Source organism: Callorhinchus milii, unplaced genomic scaffold (genome assembly GCF_018977255.1).
Source record: "Callorhinchus milii isolate IMCB2004 unplaced genomic scaffold, IMCB_Cmil_1.0 Scaffold5, whole genome shotgun sequence".
Lineage (NCBI taxonomy): Eukaryota > Metazoa > Chordata > Chondrichthyes > Chimaeriformes > Callorhinchidae > Callorhinchus > Callorhinchus milii.
In genome coordinates this window covers 22,905,486-22,921,839 of record NW_024704746.1, presented here as the reverse complement: position 1 = coordinate 22,921,839, position 16,354 = coordinate 22,905,486, and the positions used below count along the sequence as shown (strand labels likewise).

Here is a 16,354-nt window from a genome sequence, read left to right as displayed (position 1 = left end):
CAAAGCATGATAAATTAATCGAATTGAAAGCAATCCAAAATTCAAAGGTGTGATTTATGTTAAGAAAATAAAAACAGTTGAGCAGACAGTAATTTTTATATGTAAAAACAGACCACTATGATTAATCTCATCAATTTCTTCTGTCAGCTTCTGGGCCTACTTTCTAGCGATTTAGTAACAGCTAATCTCAAAAATGATGCCTGTGAATCAAACAAGGTCTTGCATTTTTTCTGAGTGTATGATGCATCTTATACACAGATGGGATTTAGAAGCTTTTAAAATTGTTTGATTGCTGACCATACACCCGATATATTTTGAGTCTTGTTCTCCAACCAGTTCCTACTTGCATGTTTTTTAGTATTTTTTACTCTCTCTATGATACAGTTGAACAGCAAATTGCCTCCAGCTCATTTGTTACTTTAGCAACTCTTCCAACCCTGGGTTGCCACAACAGGAAGCCTGGCTCTGTTCATTTCCTGTCCTGTTTTTTTAAAAAAAGGTTTCCAATGTTGACATGTCGTACAGAATCAACTGTAAGAATTGTTCTCTGTCTAGATCCCTATTCAATTCTAGCTGATACAGGGTTGTTGATATTGCAGTTGAAATGTTCCTTTAGTAAATACATCTGCTTCTATGGCATTGTGTATGTGTTGAATAAAACTGTGAAACGTGCACTCATGCTGGAGACCGTGTTTGTGACCAGGCTATCATCCTCACAAAATGTTTGGTGCTAATTTTTTTGAAAGTTTTTTTTGAAAATTTAGGGAAGCATGTTGTACACTACAGCAGTTTGTAGAGTGTGTGTTCCCCTCCCAATATAGCAACTGTTCTAATTGAAGTAATTTGCATTTGGGTGTGATTTCAGAAAATGTTTTTTTAACTTTAGTTCTTCCCTTTTGCGCGGAAGGGTTTGGTATCCACTTAGCCTGCCACAATGCCCCTGCTGTGATTAGAAACTCGTATGGGAAATAGCATTCACATATTTCATTATATCACTCTTATCAATCTGGCAGTACTGTATAGTGTATTGGACTTGCATGCTCCATGCTTCAGGTTGCCTCCTAGATACTGGTCATCAGGCAACATCTGAAATGCTTTGTGAAAAGTGTTCATAGTATCAGTATCTAGAATTAATCAAACTCTGTCATTGATTTTCTAGAGATCACATCTGAGTCCTCATCCAGTAGTTTAGTATATACTGAGTATTTTTTTTCCTACTGTGCTGATTCCTGGTTCTACGTAGATAATTTGCTTATTATTGAAAATTGCGTGTGCAGCCAATTTTTATGTTGAGGTTTATCTGTAATCTTGGTTTGCTGTGCCTCTTGAGGCATTGGATTCAGATAAAAGGTATGTGAAGATTTTAATCTTTTTTAGAATTTTTTCGGATCATTTCAACCCAAAAATATTTATAAAATCTGGAGGCACCAAACACTGGACACTACAAATATACTTTTAATAAGGTACTGTACTGAGTAACAGAAACAAAATATGCTTTTGAGATAATCCAAGACAAACTTACTTTTGGTAATCTCACAATCTTGTAGGTATGCAGCAATTTCCACATGCTGGGAGATGTACTTTTTCACAGAAATACAAGTTAAATTGAAAGTATTTGCAGCTTTACTGGATCATCTTTCCAAATGTGTTTTCTTCCCTTGCTTGAGGCCCTTTATCAAACCATGCCATCAATTCCAAGTAAACTTCCTGCGCAAGTATTGCAAGTGGACTACACTGTCAACTTTCTGAAAAAGTGCCACAATGTTTATAGCAAAAAGATTGTTTTATATTATTTTTGGTTGTGCCCTGCCTGGAATATTATCAATATGTAGGAGTTCAATTTCTGCTTCCAACTAATTGCCATTTTATCATTGACTAAAATGAGCATAATCTAAAATTATTGCAACAGTTAATAAGTAGTATTTATACTTGTTTTCTTTTAAGATTAGAGGGGTGGGAGTACATACAGCTATAACGAGCACAAAGAAGCCGTGAAGCTGACACAGGTGATTTAAGGGAGCATAGAAAGATTGTAATTGGAACCAAAGGACGGTATCATTCCTATAGTTTCCGCAGCATTATTAAGATATAATTCTGCAACTTTAGATGTCACAACTTGTGTTTAAATGTGTCATTTTTATCTAAATGTTGCCTTATAGTTGTATTCAATATTTTTCCAGCATCGGAAAAACACACTATCTCTGTCCTGATTCATTTTAGAATAATTTAATTGATGTTTTGGAATGAGCAGTGATGATTCTGGATTGTGTTGGGGTCAGGAAAGAAAGTTGCTTCTGATGCAAGTATCTATTGTAATTTAATCTTGATGAGTATAATTTCTGGGATTGATGGGTTGCATTAATGCAGTTCTTAGTTGTCAGGCTTTGAGGGAAGCAAAATTGCAGAACATTGGAACACCACAAAATGGTAGGATGTGACTTTGTATAAGCCCTGTTCACTACCCAATGAATTTACAACCTTTATTGCAGGAAGTGCTGCTGGAGAACCTTTCATGTTTGAAGGAAGGATTGATTGAGGAGGAGTCATCCCAAACTTTGAAAAGAGAAGATAATTAGGGGAGATTGTGAACAGATCAGTTTTGCTAGTGTGGGATAAATGCAAGTAAAGCTCCTTCCACTCTCCCTTACCTGCAGGTCCTGGGTGTCTGGCACGTATGAAAATCCATCCCATGCTTAAGAGTATTCAACCCACACTGGAAGTTCCACACTTGTATGCCATACACACTTGTAAATTTCCCTGTGTCTGGAATTGAATATGCTCTCTCTCTCTGAAAGGATGCACCACGTTTATCTAATTCCAGAGCGTATTAGGCACAGGTTGGCAAGAGCCAGTGTTTAGGGACTGTATAGCTTCCAACGGAGAGCCCTATTTGGGAAGCTTCTCACTGCTTGTCTGGTTAGGATGACCCTACCAAGTAAGGAAGTAAGGGATATGTGCTGATTTATGAAATTTGTGGATGAATTACTTAATATACTTGTTCTTTTCATTTGTTTCTACTCCCAAGATTTCTCTCATTAAAATGTTTGTCTGTAGCTGTAATCTTCACCGTGACATAGAATGGAAGTTGGATTACAAACTGTAAGCTGATAATGCTGTGGTGCCCACAAATTATTGAAGAAATGGAAACAAATTGGCATTGGATGCTCCAGTCAAGGAGTGATTTTTGGTGTTGTATTTCTGTTCCTGCTTCTAGCAACACAAAACCTCTGAGCTGAAATGCCATACCAATGGCATACCTACAGGGATGCTAATACACAGAGCATCAGCACAAGGTTTTGTATTCCAACGAATGCTCCCTTCTAGTTCTATCCATATTGTGGTAGTTTTGTCGCATTTCATTTAGTCAGCACAAGTTTAAATAAATAGACTAGTTCTTTAATTATCTAGATTCAACAAAAGATGCATATAAAGTACTGTTCCTTTCTTCCATCCGGCGTGAATGGAGTTATATAAATGCAAGTTGTTGTTCCCCTTTTACCCACACCTCAAATTTGTTGATAAGATTTCACTGACTGTTCAAGAAAACTTGAACACATCCGTAGGTTTTGTCACACAGTTCATTGAGAAGCATTATGTTGTTGATGTCTGAAGATAATGGGATGTGAGCACTAAGATTTTAAAAAGGATAGAGTGAAGTACTGATTCCTCTTTAGAGATGTTGCAGCTGGGTTTTGCTAATCTATCTAAAAATATCAGTTCGGAAATAATAGTCAACATGGGTGAATGAGTAATCTGACTTTTGGACTGTGACAAGTGTTACTTTTATCAATTTTCCTGTTTATAACTTGGCACGACCAACATTGTAACAGTTTATGACCTTGTATATTGCATTAATTAAATTCTACGAATTGCATTGATGTGAAATGCCACCTTGATGTCTGAAATTGTCACTATAATTCATAGCTTTCCTCAGGCATGGCATTCTGTAGGGCTTTTTTGTGGAGTTTATTTTTAATTTTTTTTTTTCACTTTTAATGGAAGACTTGGATGTGTCTGCCCACAGAGGTGAGAGGGGTCCTCATACTTAAGTAAGGCACGTCAGGACAGATAACCATTTATGTGATTTTGTATTGTTTATTGGATAACCACTGTTTTTTATTTTCTTCGAGGGTGTTTTATCAGGGCGTTTCAGTTCAAACCTAAAATCAGAAGCCCTAGTTATATGGAAGATTGAAATGAAATCTAGGGTACTGGGGAGAAGAAAATCCACTTGACAGAAATAAAAGATGGGTATTGTTATTGCTCATTTTCCTCTTCCCCTATTTTATTAAAAAATAGGAGGGGAAAGCTTTCATACTTTCGTCCATATGAGCAGAGTTCTTTTCTTTTGTCTAAGGTGGCCTTAACTGAGTTTTATATAAGATTAGATTGTTTTGACTCAAACAATCTCTAGAAGTATCCTTGATTAATCTCATTATTATCAGCCATGACTGGATACGTCCAATGATTTGTCAATAATCAGATCGGATCCTTTCTCTATTTAAGTGGATCGCCAGTTATTATGTGCATGTTTTCCAGATTTTGTTCTCAGTGTGTTATCTTACATTTATCCATATTAATTTAGCAATTCACCCCACATCATCCCACAATACATCTCTGATACTTGCCTTTACTATGGTGTTTCACATTGTTATTAATAATAATAATCCTCGCATTTGATATAGCGCTTTTCATGTCTTCTGGACGTCCCAAAGCGCTTCACAGAATATACTGTAAAGTGAATTGACTGTATATTTGTGGGCGAACGCGGCAGCCAATTGCGCACAGCAATGTCCCACAAACAGTCGTGGATTGAAAATGACAAATTTATTATTGTTTTTGGTTTTGGAGGGATTATTATTAGGTGTGTGGAGTAAAGAAATTTGCCCAAGGTTTCGCCCTCTGCCTGGAATTAAACGCGGGTCTCTCGCTTACAAAGCGAGTGCTCTAACCACTGAGCTACAGGACTCCACACGTTGTAGGACTAGGACTTCATGTGCTATTGCACCTGTTTGGATCTCAGTTGTGTCTGAAGGAGTACAAAAGAAATCACATTGACAATGGGAAGGAATCACTTTTGGCTGCTCTGGCACACCATTTAGTTAGTGGCTGTTCCAGAATTGTCAGAAGCCATCTCAGCAACTGAATGTTGTAGAACAACCTTGAGAGGATCCTTAATCTTCAAATGTTTCTATTTTTCATATATTGTACTTTATTTTCCCTGTGATTGATTTTTGCAACAATATGATTTAAATGCAGATCCAATTTCAATTTTTTTTGCGAATAATTGAGATATGGAGTAAGGAAACTTGCCCAAGGTTTCTCCCTGCCTGGAATTGAACTCGGGTCTCTCACTTGCAAAGCGAGTGCTCTAACCACTGAGCTACAGGACTCCATATGGTCATTCTATAGCAAATGAGGTATGGGTGAAGATCCTTGGACCCATTTGACCTCATCCTTCCAGACAAGCCACCTTAGAGAATCAGGAAGTTTTCCTAAATAAACCCGGTTAGTCTGGCATCTACCTTACTTGTAACCTATTGCAGATGTTCTGTGTAAAGAACTATTTTGTGACATTTGTTTTAAAATTGTCCTTCACAATCCTGAATGTGTGATCCTCTTCTGCTGCTTTATGGTATCTGTGAGTTGTCCAAAAATATCAGAAGAGATCAAAAGTTCAGAATGTACTTCTTCAAACACGTGTAGTATTTATATACTTCTAGAACTTCTCCTCCAAGATAGCTATTAAGGCAGAGGATCTTCTCACACTTGTTGCTTTCTTCTCAACTGCCTCTAGGACTTGGGCAGCCTCTTTATGTCACAGTGACCAGAGTTGTAGGAAGAATTTTGGGTGTGGCCTAATCAGAAGAACACTGTACAGCTTGTGGAGTAGTTCGGGGGATCTTAACTGATTTGGCACTGGAGTCCAGCATCCTGTTTGGCTTGTTTATTGCTGCCTAACACTGTTTGGACATGTGAGCAGAAAGTCAACGAACACTCCTAGGCCTCTTTCAATGCCTTATTTGGCAAGTTCTGTCCTGCCTTTGGTGTACATGTCGCTTAACTTTACACAGAACTTCAATGCCAGTGATCAATCCAGATACAAACTCTGTAGAGGTCTCTTTATAGTATTTTGGATACCACTTATTTTTCTATAGTTGCATCATCTATTAATTTAGCAGCCTTGCGTTGAGCCTGCAAATCTAGGTCAATTGTGTATACTCAGAACAGAAAGCATCTGACCTGGTACCTTCATCTTGACCGAACTCTCCTAATGTCTATTTTCTTCTTTCTTTCCTTGGCCAATTACTAGTTAGTGTCTTATTCTTGATAACATGTGACATCAGTTTGTAAAATAATTTCTCATATCTCAAGCCCTTTCAAAGTCTAGATATGCTATGCCTACATACTACCTCAATATCAAATTGGGATATGCTCCCCCTCACAAGTATAATAAGGATATATTAATTCTTCCATTTGATGTCTTTCACATCAGGCGGATGTCTCAAAGTACTTCAATGGATTTATTGTAAAGTGCTGTGTATTTTGTAGATGAATGTACACGATGAAAAAGTTGTGATACCATTACAATGTCTAATAGGTCTTACAGAAATGAAGAAATAAAGTAATTATTATTAAAATAAATGGTATCACAACTTTTTGGTCACCCTATGCGTAAGGTTCAATGGACAAGGTTTACTCTCGCAGTTGTGATGAGTGGATTTTGCACTTGTGGAGTTCATTGTTAAAATGTGATTGACTGTGAAATTAGATTAAGAAAGTATAAAATGTAACTGGATATGTCTGCTTTCATAATACTTTGTCATAAATTAAAACTTATAATGAAATGCAGTAGTGCTTTATAATCCTATCTCCCAGCAATATTTAATAAGTCTGCTAAGCTGATATTTCTGTATTTTTCAAAATTTCTAACAGATCAACTTCTTAAATCAGTTTTGGGCAGTATTCTGTTTCTGAGTAAAACAAATTCTATTTCTACATTTTAATTTTAGAACAAGGAACATTTACAAGGTGTTCCAAATTTTATTATGGTATTGATAAAGATCAAGTGAATAATCTATAGAGAACACTTTGTCTCCTAGGTAGGATTCACTTGCCACTGGTGAGTTGAAAGGGCATGAGGACACCAGGCCAGGCTCTCGCAACAAAAGGTTTTCTAAAGTTTGTCAGTTATTAAGGATACTTCTCTGATGAAATATCTCTAGAGGACCTCATTGTAGGATTAAAATGCAATGCTCCAAATCTGGGTGTGCCATCTTCTAGCATTTTTGGCCAGAGATGTATTGACTTGCAATATATGATATGGAAATGCTATTAAGGGCTAAGTTTTTTTTTGGTGACCTTAGTTGAAACTTCTGAAAAAGGCCATTAGTGGAACATCTAAAGTTATACACTTGGTAACTTTAGTTGCTGGTTAAGCCAGTTTTTCTCCTTCCAGACTGTGGTCCACCTAGATGTTCTAAATTATTGAGGCAGTGTTTAAAGAATGCCAAATGAGAAAGAAAGATTACCTAATGAGGTATCCTCCATCTGCCAAGATTTATCAAAATCCTCTGGCTATATCTAGAGGTTTGTTGTGTAGTGATAACAACATTTTGTTGCATTATGTTCTTTATTGAATATTATGTTTTTCTGCCTCTTTTGGAAAAGAATGATGCATCACTCCAGAGAGGTGTATTAATACAGCGCAGGAAGGCAGAATCACATTGGTGACATCATTGATGTCAAGCAATAAGGGGATATATCTATAGTAATTTCCTCTATTGATTACCAGGGTTTAATTTGAAGAATGAGGAAGACTTTACATTTAGGTAAACTTGCTTCTCTTTTAATAATATCATGATGTTTCTCAGAATCCAACTTGTTCAACTCTCTTGCTGGTGACAATATGTTGAGGTATATTTACATAATTTTGTAGCTATCATCCAATTTTTTAAAAAAGAAAACACATGCCATTGTTCATTGTGCTGTATCCGTTATCTGTGGGTTTTATTTGCAACATCATTTGCGTATATGCCTAGAAATGGCATGTCCATTTTTATCAGTAATTTGTGTGAGGGTTTTCTGTTGGATATGGTATTTCAGGCTTGCAGCCTATAACTTTACTTATCTGGATTTTTAATGAGAGCTTTGGTTGCCATTCTATTGATGTTCAAACCTAGGGAAGTAGAACAATTTAGAATATTTGGAAAAACAATTGGACCACTTTGATCCTGTACCTGATTTCTCCCAATAAGCATACCAGAATAATTAAGCATGTTCATGCATGTGTCATGTTTTGATGTGTGGCATGTTTCTGGTTTAGGAGACGTGTAGTCTGTTGCCACCAACATGTTATATGCAAATTGGTTCAGTCTTCTTACAGTAACCTCCCCTGGCAAAAGTGATAAAGTGAAATTTGCACATACAGTTAGCTGCTTTTTTTAAAATTTCACCTGTGCTGTTTGGGAAAGCCATTGGAATATAGCCACATATCAAACATGGGGAAAATGTGACAGGTGGGTTTCCTTGGCACACAAGGGCAAATATGAAAATGCATTCCTGGGCTAATAATGCTGGAAATGCAACAACTGGAAGAATAGTTTGTAATGTTTTGGGTCTTTCTGTTGGTGACTTACTAGAATAGTTTTTTGAATCTGTATGCTTTGAAGCAAAAGGAGGAGGTGAGGCCTAAGCAAGAGAACTTTTTTTTTTTAGAAATTGCGAATTTTCAAACAAACTATTTTGTACCATAATATTTATAGCTGCTCCAAATCAAATTTTGATAATTTTATAACAACTCTTTTGTCAATACCAGCTTTTCAGGGATCATACGACATTGAGTTTATTTTTGACTGGAGTACAAATCCTAGTGTGAGGTCTTCTGAAGTACTGTCATTCTAATTCTCTGTATTCTATGCTTTATTCTCAGTACATTAATGGAGGGAACCTCGAACAGTTATTGGACAGCAGCCAACACCTGCCCTGGACTGCCAGAGTCAAAATAGCCCACGACCTTGCATCCGGGCTGAGTTACCTGCACTTGAAGGGCGTCTTTCATCGGGACTTGACTTCCAAGGTGCAAGATCTATCAATATAAGTGCTTTGTTACAAATTTAACAGTAAACATTTGCGAATGACGCATAATGTTGGGATGACATAGTATTTGCTGTTTTGCAAACATTACTAGGTTCAGTGTTGCCATTAAGATGTCAGTGAAGCATAATGGTGGGGATATGATTTTTTAATACTGTAAACATGAGCAATATGAAAATGCACGTAGCAATGCAATTATATGATTACGCATGTTGCTTAATAAAGGGTGATGGCAGGGTTCGTTTTAATTGGATTTTTCGAAACACCAAAGGCCACAAGTAATTGGCATCCAAAATGGTCTACAGAGGAAAATCGTTGAAGGAGATGATATAAATGGGTTCAAGAGGAAATTGAATATAATTTGGTAAAAGGAAGGGAATGAGGTACATGGTAGAAGAAATGAGCTGATGCTGAGAATAATCAACAAGATTAATTACTTTTTCATTAAAATTATTGTGTTCTTCCTTGGTTGCTCTTGGATGCAGGTTTATGATTCACGACCAACAGGTGTAGGTAGGATGCATGGAAATCTCAGCTTGGTTTGGATAGTCTAAAGCATGGTGGTGCGTTTCCGCATGTGTCAGACACCCGACTGACCAAAACAAAATGACCAGCATTATAGTATTGCTGGAGCTATGACAACACAACTCCGGATTACCTTAGCATTGCATAGTAATATTGTAGTATGGGTTTGGGAAAAATGCTAATCCAGCCACTAAACCTTTTTTTTTATTATTATTATTATTTCATTGATTTTTTAAAAAATGTATTTGAATATATTCCAGTTATAAAATTCTGAAAGTTTGGATTCAATAAGTAGAAGTAGAAAGATTGAGTTGTACCTACAATAATTGTAAAGGGTTTTTATTGTTTTTTCCCCCCCATAGAACTGTTTAATTAAAAAAGAGGAGAATGGATATACTGCAGTGGTGGGTGACTTTGGCCTGGCTGAGAAAATTCCTGATCTCAGGTAAAATTAGTTTCCTTTTTATGTATTTTGGCATAAAACTACACCTTCCTTTTGGAAATATTGTCAGTTACATTAGTAATATACAGCATTCTTACTTTTTCATGTATTAACTGATAACTATGGTATTTTGCTAAACTGTTTCACTCATTGTGCATGTTTACAATAACCTCTGAACAGAACTGCTCAGTTCTTTTTAAGTCTATGTTACTGATAGCTTCATTGTGATGTTTTGTTTTTTCTTAATAAAATTCACATGGAACTTGCACATTTTAATAATATTGTTTTGAACCTAAAACATTAAACATAATGCAGTAGCAGCCAGAACTGAAGTGTTGTGCCAATAGCTTTCCCACTGAAAAAAGTCAATTGGAGGGAGTTCAGCGAAAAACTATTTTGTTGATATTGGCAAGTTTATGGCAGTTCTTTGAGTATAAAAGACTATGCTTGTTGAGTTATAATAGCCTTTTGTACAATGCGAAAGATCCTCTGAAAAGAATGTCCATCACTGCAGAGATCTATTTATTCTATAAATGTGTGTTTTCTGCCAGAACCTTAAGCACATCTTGAAATTAATCCAATAGCTGCATGCTTCGTGACCTTTTAACTGTTTTACATGTGTGAGTTATTTTAGGCTGTTAGTAGAATAAATAGAAGCTAATGGTTACCGAGGCAATAATCACACCTAAAGGTTCAGACAACTACGTAAATTCACAGCAGTGAGCCTATAACAGGCCATAACGCTGAGCTGTGTTTTTTAAAAAAAAAACTATTCTGAAGTCAGAGTGCTTTTAGTTGCCTTTGTTGTGATTAACATAACCAACATCGCTTCTTGGAGAAGAAGTGTGGCTGGTGATGTAATTGCTGCAAGTTTGCAAAGTGATTATCTGCGGTTCATAATCAGCAGTTCGGATCAATAATGTATACTGGATATGGAAATTACTTGTAAGTCAACTGCAAGTCCTTTCTCAATAAAATTGCCATCATGATCTTGGATTGGTTGATATCCCTGTGTGGAGAGAATTGTGTGCTGAACATCACTAACACTGTTTCATAGAAAATTTCAGTTATGTGGGTACTTAGACTGTATATAATGCTTATATACCACTTAACTGGAATTGTGTATATCCAATAAAATCCTGAGTTTGCTGCATTTCTATGTAGTACATTCAAGTGTGTTATAGTAGTGAAACTTTGTTATGAATTCTCTCAATTATATTGCAGCTTGTAATTAGTATCCATTTCGTTATCAATTACTTGTGGATATTTTTCACAACTTTAGCCTTAGCATCAATGAAACAAATCATACTTTTTTAGAAATAGTAGGTTTAAGGCAGTAATATTCTAGTTCAACGTTGCCCTAGCAGTGCTCCATGTGCTTGAAAATGACTTGCTGAAATTAAATCTTTCAAATTCTCCCCGGTATCTGTTCTAAAGGACTGGTCTCTGGTATTTGTTCTTATTTTAGTAGCTATAACAGCAAATGAACAAACTTATCTCGAGTTATTTTGGTGGTGCATTGGAGTGGCTGATTATGTTGTATAATATTGTTATTGCATTTTCTTTCTTTGGTGCTGTCAGTGTGGACATAGAAAAGCTGTCAGTGGTCGGATCACCTTTTTGGATGGCTCCAGAGATGCTACACAGTGAGCATTATAATGAAACGGTAGGCATTTCATATTGTATAAATTGGGATCTGACGATCTGCAGCAGAACTGCTTCATAGTTTTAAAAAAAGAAGAAATTTAATTGAAATTGTTGAATTTACAGATGTATTCGTTTCCACTTTTAAATTCAACCCTGAATATGTCTGGAACTGTTAAAACCACCATAGCTTCTGAACTCGAAGGTTATAAATGAAAGATATTTTTAACATGTAGGTTTCACATCTATAGTAGTTTTAGTTTCATTACAAGCCTGGTGTTTTGTGGAGCCTATGCTAAATATATTTTATTGTTTTTAACCTTCTTTTTAGCTCTATGCATTTCCTGGAGAAAGGGCTGCAGCTTTTTGCAACTTTTAAATGTAATATTAGGGCATGGAATATATTAACGTGCTACCATTTTGTCTAGTTGTAAAGCAGCTTATGATTTCTATACTTATGGCTTATTAAGTAATTGGTACAGATCCAGTTGAATATGAAAGTTGGGATGAACATCTTTTAAACAATTTGGTTTTGTTGGTTTTGCATTAAAACTGAATGTTCAATAAAAATGTTCTTTTAGAATATAAATAACTTTAGCGACATAATTAATTATAGTGTTCTGTGAGGTTTTGTGTCTGCTAATGCTGATTTCTAATTTTATGGCAGGCGGATGTGTTTTCATTTGGCATTATCCTGTGTGAGATTATAGCCCGTGTACAAGCTGATCCTGACTATCTCCCTCGTACAGAGGTAAGGAACAAGTTGTCTTTGACATTTCAGTTAGCTACTGATAGAAAAGAAACAAAGCATTTGTGTCATTGTGTGGTTTAACCGACTGCATTTTATCAGTCGCCAAATGACAATTTCTCTTGAATCATTACTTGGAATTTCTAAATGCATTCTTATTCATTCTATTCTAATTTCTGTATTCCTTTAAATTTGTTCAACCTCTACAAACAAAATATTCCTGATCCAAATGGAGGAATGCTAGTGTATCAACTTTAAGAGTTTGCTAGACTACAGCATCTAGAGTAATTAGCATAGCACCGGCCACTATATTGGAACAAGCCAACTATCTACCAGAGATGTCATTTGTAGATTTTCTTCTGATTATAAATTTCCTTTCTGCTGCATATCAGTCTGAATGTAGAACTGGGAAAAGGTACAGTCATGCTCCCTTGGTATCAAACCTATGTGTAGCAGTTTTATTCAGTCGGAACTCAAATAAGCAAAAACTCATAATGACTGCTTTGTCTTGATCACAATTGCCATCATGTAACAATGTTATTTACATTACAGTGGGGATTTTGGTAGATTTTGAAAGTAAAAGCATTTCAACCTAACCTGAATATCACGTTTGGCCTGATTTAGCAAAAAGGCTGTTGAACAAAGTGTTAAGAGGCTATTAACATAGCTGTTAAGAGAAAAAAATCAACTTCTTGTGATTCAAATTTGTTTAACTGTAATTACAGTTACAGTAAAATTGTATTGTTTATGGAATTTAATGAACATAAGTGAAGCAGTGAAATCACTGCCTACTGGTTGAACTGTTCAATCTTGCAGATCCAATGTGAATGGATAATGAATGGCTTTGTTCATGTACTCCCAAAATCTTAACTCTGTTTTTAACTTGAAAACCAAACCGATTTTGTTCATAATTAGCTAAATAGCTTTTATAACTGTGTGGAAGAATGTCCTGTTTGAGTGGGTTACAGATAAATAAATTCTGTAAGTTTAACCCCTGTCATTTGTACTCTGTGTAGTTTAGACACTGATTAAACATTTTGTTTTTCTTTTCCGCCCCCAACATATACTTCAGAACTTTGGGTTGGATTATGATGCATTTCAACACATGGTAGGAGATTGCCCACCTGACTTCCTGCAACTTGCCTTCAACTGTTGCAATGTGAGTAAAATGTGCCAGAGTGACCCTGCAGCTGTTAGAATTTATAATAACTCCAGATATTCCTGTGGATGAGCAAGACAACTTACACCATCTGAAAGCCAGCACAGGCTTGTTACTGTGTTTAACTGATCAGATAGCGCTGGCAAATTTTGCCTTGGGGATTTTGTTGGTAAATGCATTGGGCAACAACGACTCAATGCAATGTGCTCATTACGCCAGAACCTGTAACCTAAAACTCAATCATATGCCCTTTGTCCTTCATCACAAAGTATTTTATGACTACTTTTACTGTGTGATCTGATTGATATTAAAGATGACATTATAACTTGATGAAAATTAAGTTTATTACTCATTGAAAATTGATAATGTACCCGTTTTTTGAACATATTCTGATCAACTAATGAGATAAAATCCATGATATATAATATTGGTGCTGGTTCACAACAATGAAGATATTAAATGTGTGGAAATGTCACTATTCAAATAAAACTTACAATCCAAAATAACTATGGGCATTGATTGTGAAGAGCAAGAGAAGAGTATTCATCAACCTCCTAATTATCTTTCATCAGATGCAGAATTTTATTATGATACTTTCGTTAGTGGTAAAATGAAAGATTACTACTAATGGTAAAGTGGTTTATTTTAATGCTTAATTTGTTAATCTTGCCACATTTTACTGTGTTTTGGTTTGTGCAGAGCAGTGTACCAGGACACAAATGGCACAGTCAGTGAGAGATGGGAATGTGTTTACTAATGTAACATTGTCTTCATCAAAACTATTTATAATTTGCAATGATGCATAACTGAGTTCATTCATAAATAACAAGATTTCTGTATTAAGCTATTGAGAATTTGACACAATAACGCACACGTGTAACAACAACAACAAAATGACATTTATAGAGCGCCTTTCCCGTCGGGAGAACGTCCCAAAGCGCTGAACAGTCAGGTGTCAGGGCCTGAGCTTGGGGGAGGGGTGAGGGAAGGCAGAGAGATGGGAGGGAGACCAAAGGCACGGTCGAAGAGAAGGATTTTGAGACCGACCTTGAAGGAGTCAAGGGAGGAAGCGAAGGGACAGTGGGATGGAGTTCCAGAGTGTGGGGGCAGAGAGGCTGAAAACCCGGCCACCGATGGTCGGCGGGAGACATAGAGCATCTAATGCTTATGATGGCAGCAACCGTGGTCATGTCCTGAAACAGGGTTAAATATAGGCTAAAAGTAAAACAATATGGCATTATACATTAAAGTTCAGATTCTTTTACCAATTAAAGTTTTTTTTTATTGGGGCTTTTCTGTTGGGGTTTTAGAGAATTTTAAGAATGATTTTATCTTTCTGCTTAGGTGGATCCCAAGCTCCGACCTTCCTTTGCAGACATAGTAAAAACTTTGGAGGGCATCACACACCATCTACAAGAGGAGGGACCAGAGAGGCACCTGAGCAGTGCAGAAGGCATTGAGAGAAAGACTATTAATCTTCAGAAAGGTAAGCGGGTAACCTTTCAATTATGACACTATCAGATAGATACCAATGTTTACCAAATATCTAGTTTGCTGATTACTGTGATCATAATCTAACTTTCTTTGGGAGTGGAACCTGATACTGGAGGAGGAGAACAATGGAAGGGATGGGGGTGGGAGGAATTGTACATTACATCGATGGATTACACACTTTGTTTTGAAGATTTTGTTCTTAAAATTTGGTCAGACATTTACAGTGGCCCTTGAAGGTCTTACTGACTTTGTGCATTTTTTCCCAGCCTCATATCTCCCAGCAATGATGAGAGCAAAGCAGGCTAAAGCACCAAGATCGTGCAAGTCATGCAGTCTGTCAGCTGCAGTCATTTTAATAGATATATCAAGATTATTCAGTGACAGAAGCATTGCCTGACTTTTATTTCAACTTTTATCTGAATAATTTTATGGAGCAAAGTTCTAGGAATCACACCACCAGTTATTTTTTTATATATGAAAAGGCAGTGCCAATCAATTATAAATTGTTTAGGAGGAAAATTCCCTACAGCTTTTTAGTTTAAATTTATTTGGAAGTTGGTTTTATATGCAGCATTTCTCAGTGATATTCCATGTGAAGAGGTTTTGGAATCCCGTTTCCATCAAGTTGGGATTTCAGCTGCAGTTTGCCATAAATTGTTAAAATATTATTTTGTTGGTTGGGGATGATTTAATAAACTATCTGGCTGCTAGTGACTGAGTAAAACGATCACTTTTATGTCCTGTGTGGTAAATAAGATATTTCGTTATAGAAAGAAATTGTTGCAGATCAAAGCTTGAAAAATCACCTTGTCTTCAGTTTCTGGGTTTGTGCTAAAATAAGCCGTAAAAGATGTATTTAAACCTACAGCGCTGTGGGATGCTACGCTGCTTGAGAGGCACCATATAAGTGCACTGTATTTGTGAACTATATGAAACCTAAAAACAAAGCCTAAAATGGATCATCTGCATAATATGTAACATGAGTTTTATTCAAAGCAAAACAATGGAGATTGCAATTTCCTTTCACCTGCTGGCAGTCCAAAGGGCAATAATCTGGGAGTTGCCTTTTGAACTTCAATGACTTGTTTGTTTTATATTTCACAAATGAGCAGTAAGCTGTCAATTGGTTCAGTAAGTGCAATAGCTATGCTGCCATCTAGTGTCTTTTTGGATGAACCCATCTGCATGGCAATATGGACTTTGCAGTCATTGAAGCAAAGTTAAATGTTAAACGAACACAATAGCT

General features: G+C 36.3%; 1 protein-coding gene across 3 annotated transcripts in view; it reads left to right on the top strand.

Annotated features, from left to right (window-relative positions):
• tesk2 (testis associated actin remodelling kinase 2) overlaps positions 1-16,354 on the top strand; it is a 47,652-nt gene that overhangs the window by 22,655 nt on the left and 8,643 nt on the right. For all 3 annotated transcript variants that reach the window (XM_042334868.1, XM_042334869.1, XM_042334870.1), the window contains exons 5-10: positions 8,933-9,079; positions 9,984-10,066; positions 11,645-11,729; positions 12,375-12,458; positions 13,528-13,614; positions 14,959-15,100. In XM_042334868.1, the coding sequence (XP_042190802.1) occupies positions 8,933-9,079; positions 9,984-10,066; positions 11,645-11,729; positions 12,375-12,458; positions 13,528-13,614; positions 14,959-15,100 (628 nt within the window). The remainder of the gene's footprint in view (positions 1-8,932; positions 9,080-9,983; positions 10,067-11,644; positions 11,730-12,374; positions 12,459-13,527; positions 13,615-14,958; positions 15,101-16,354) is intronic.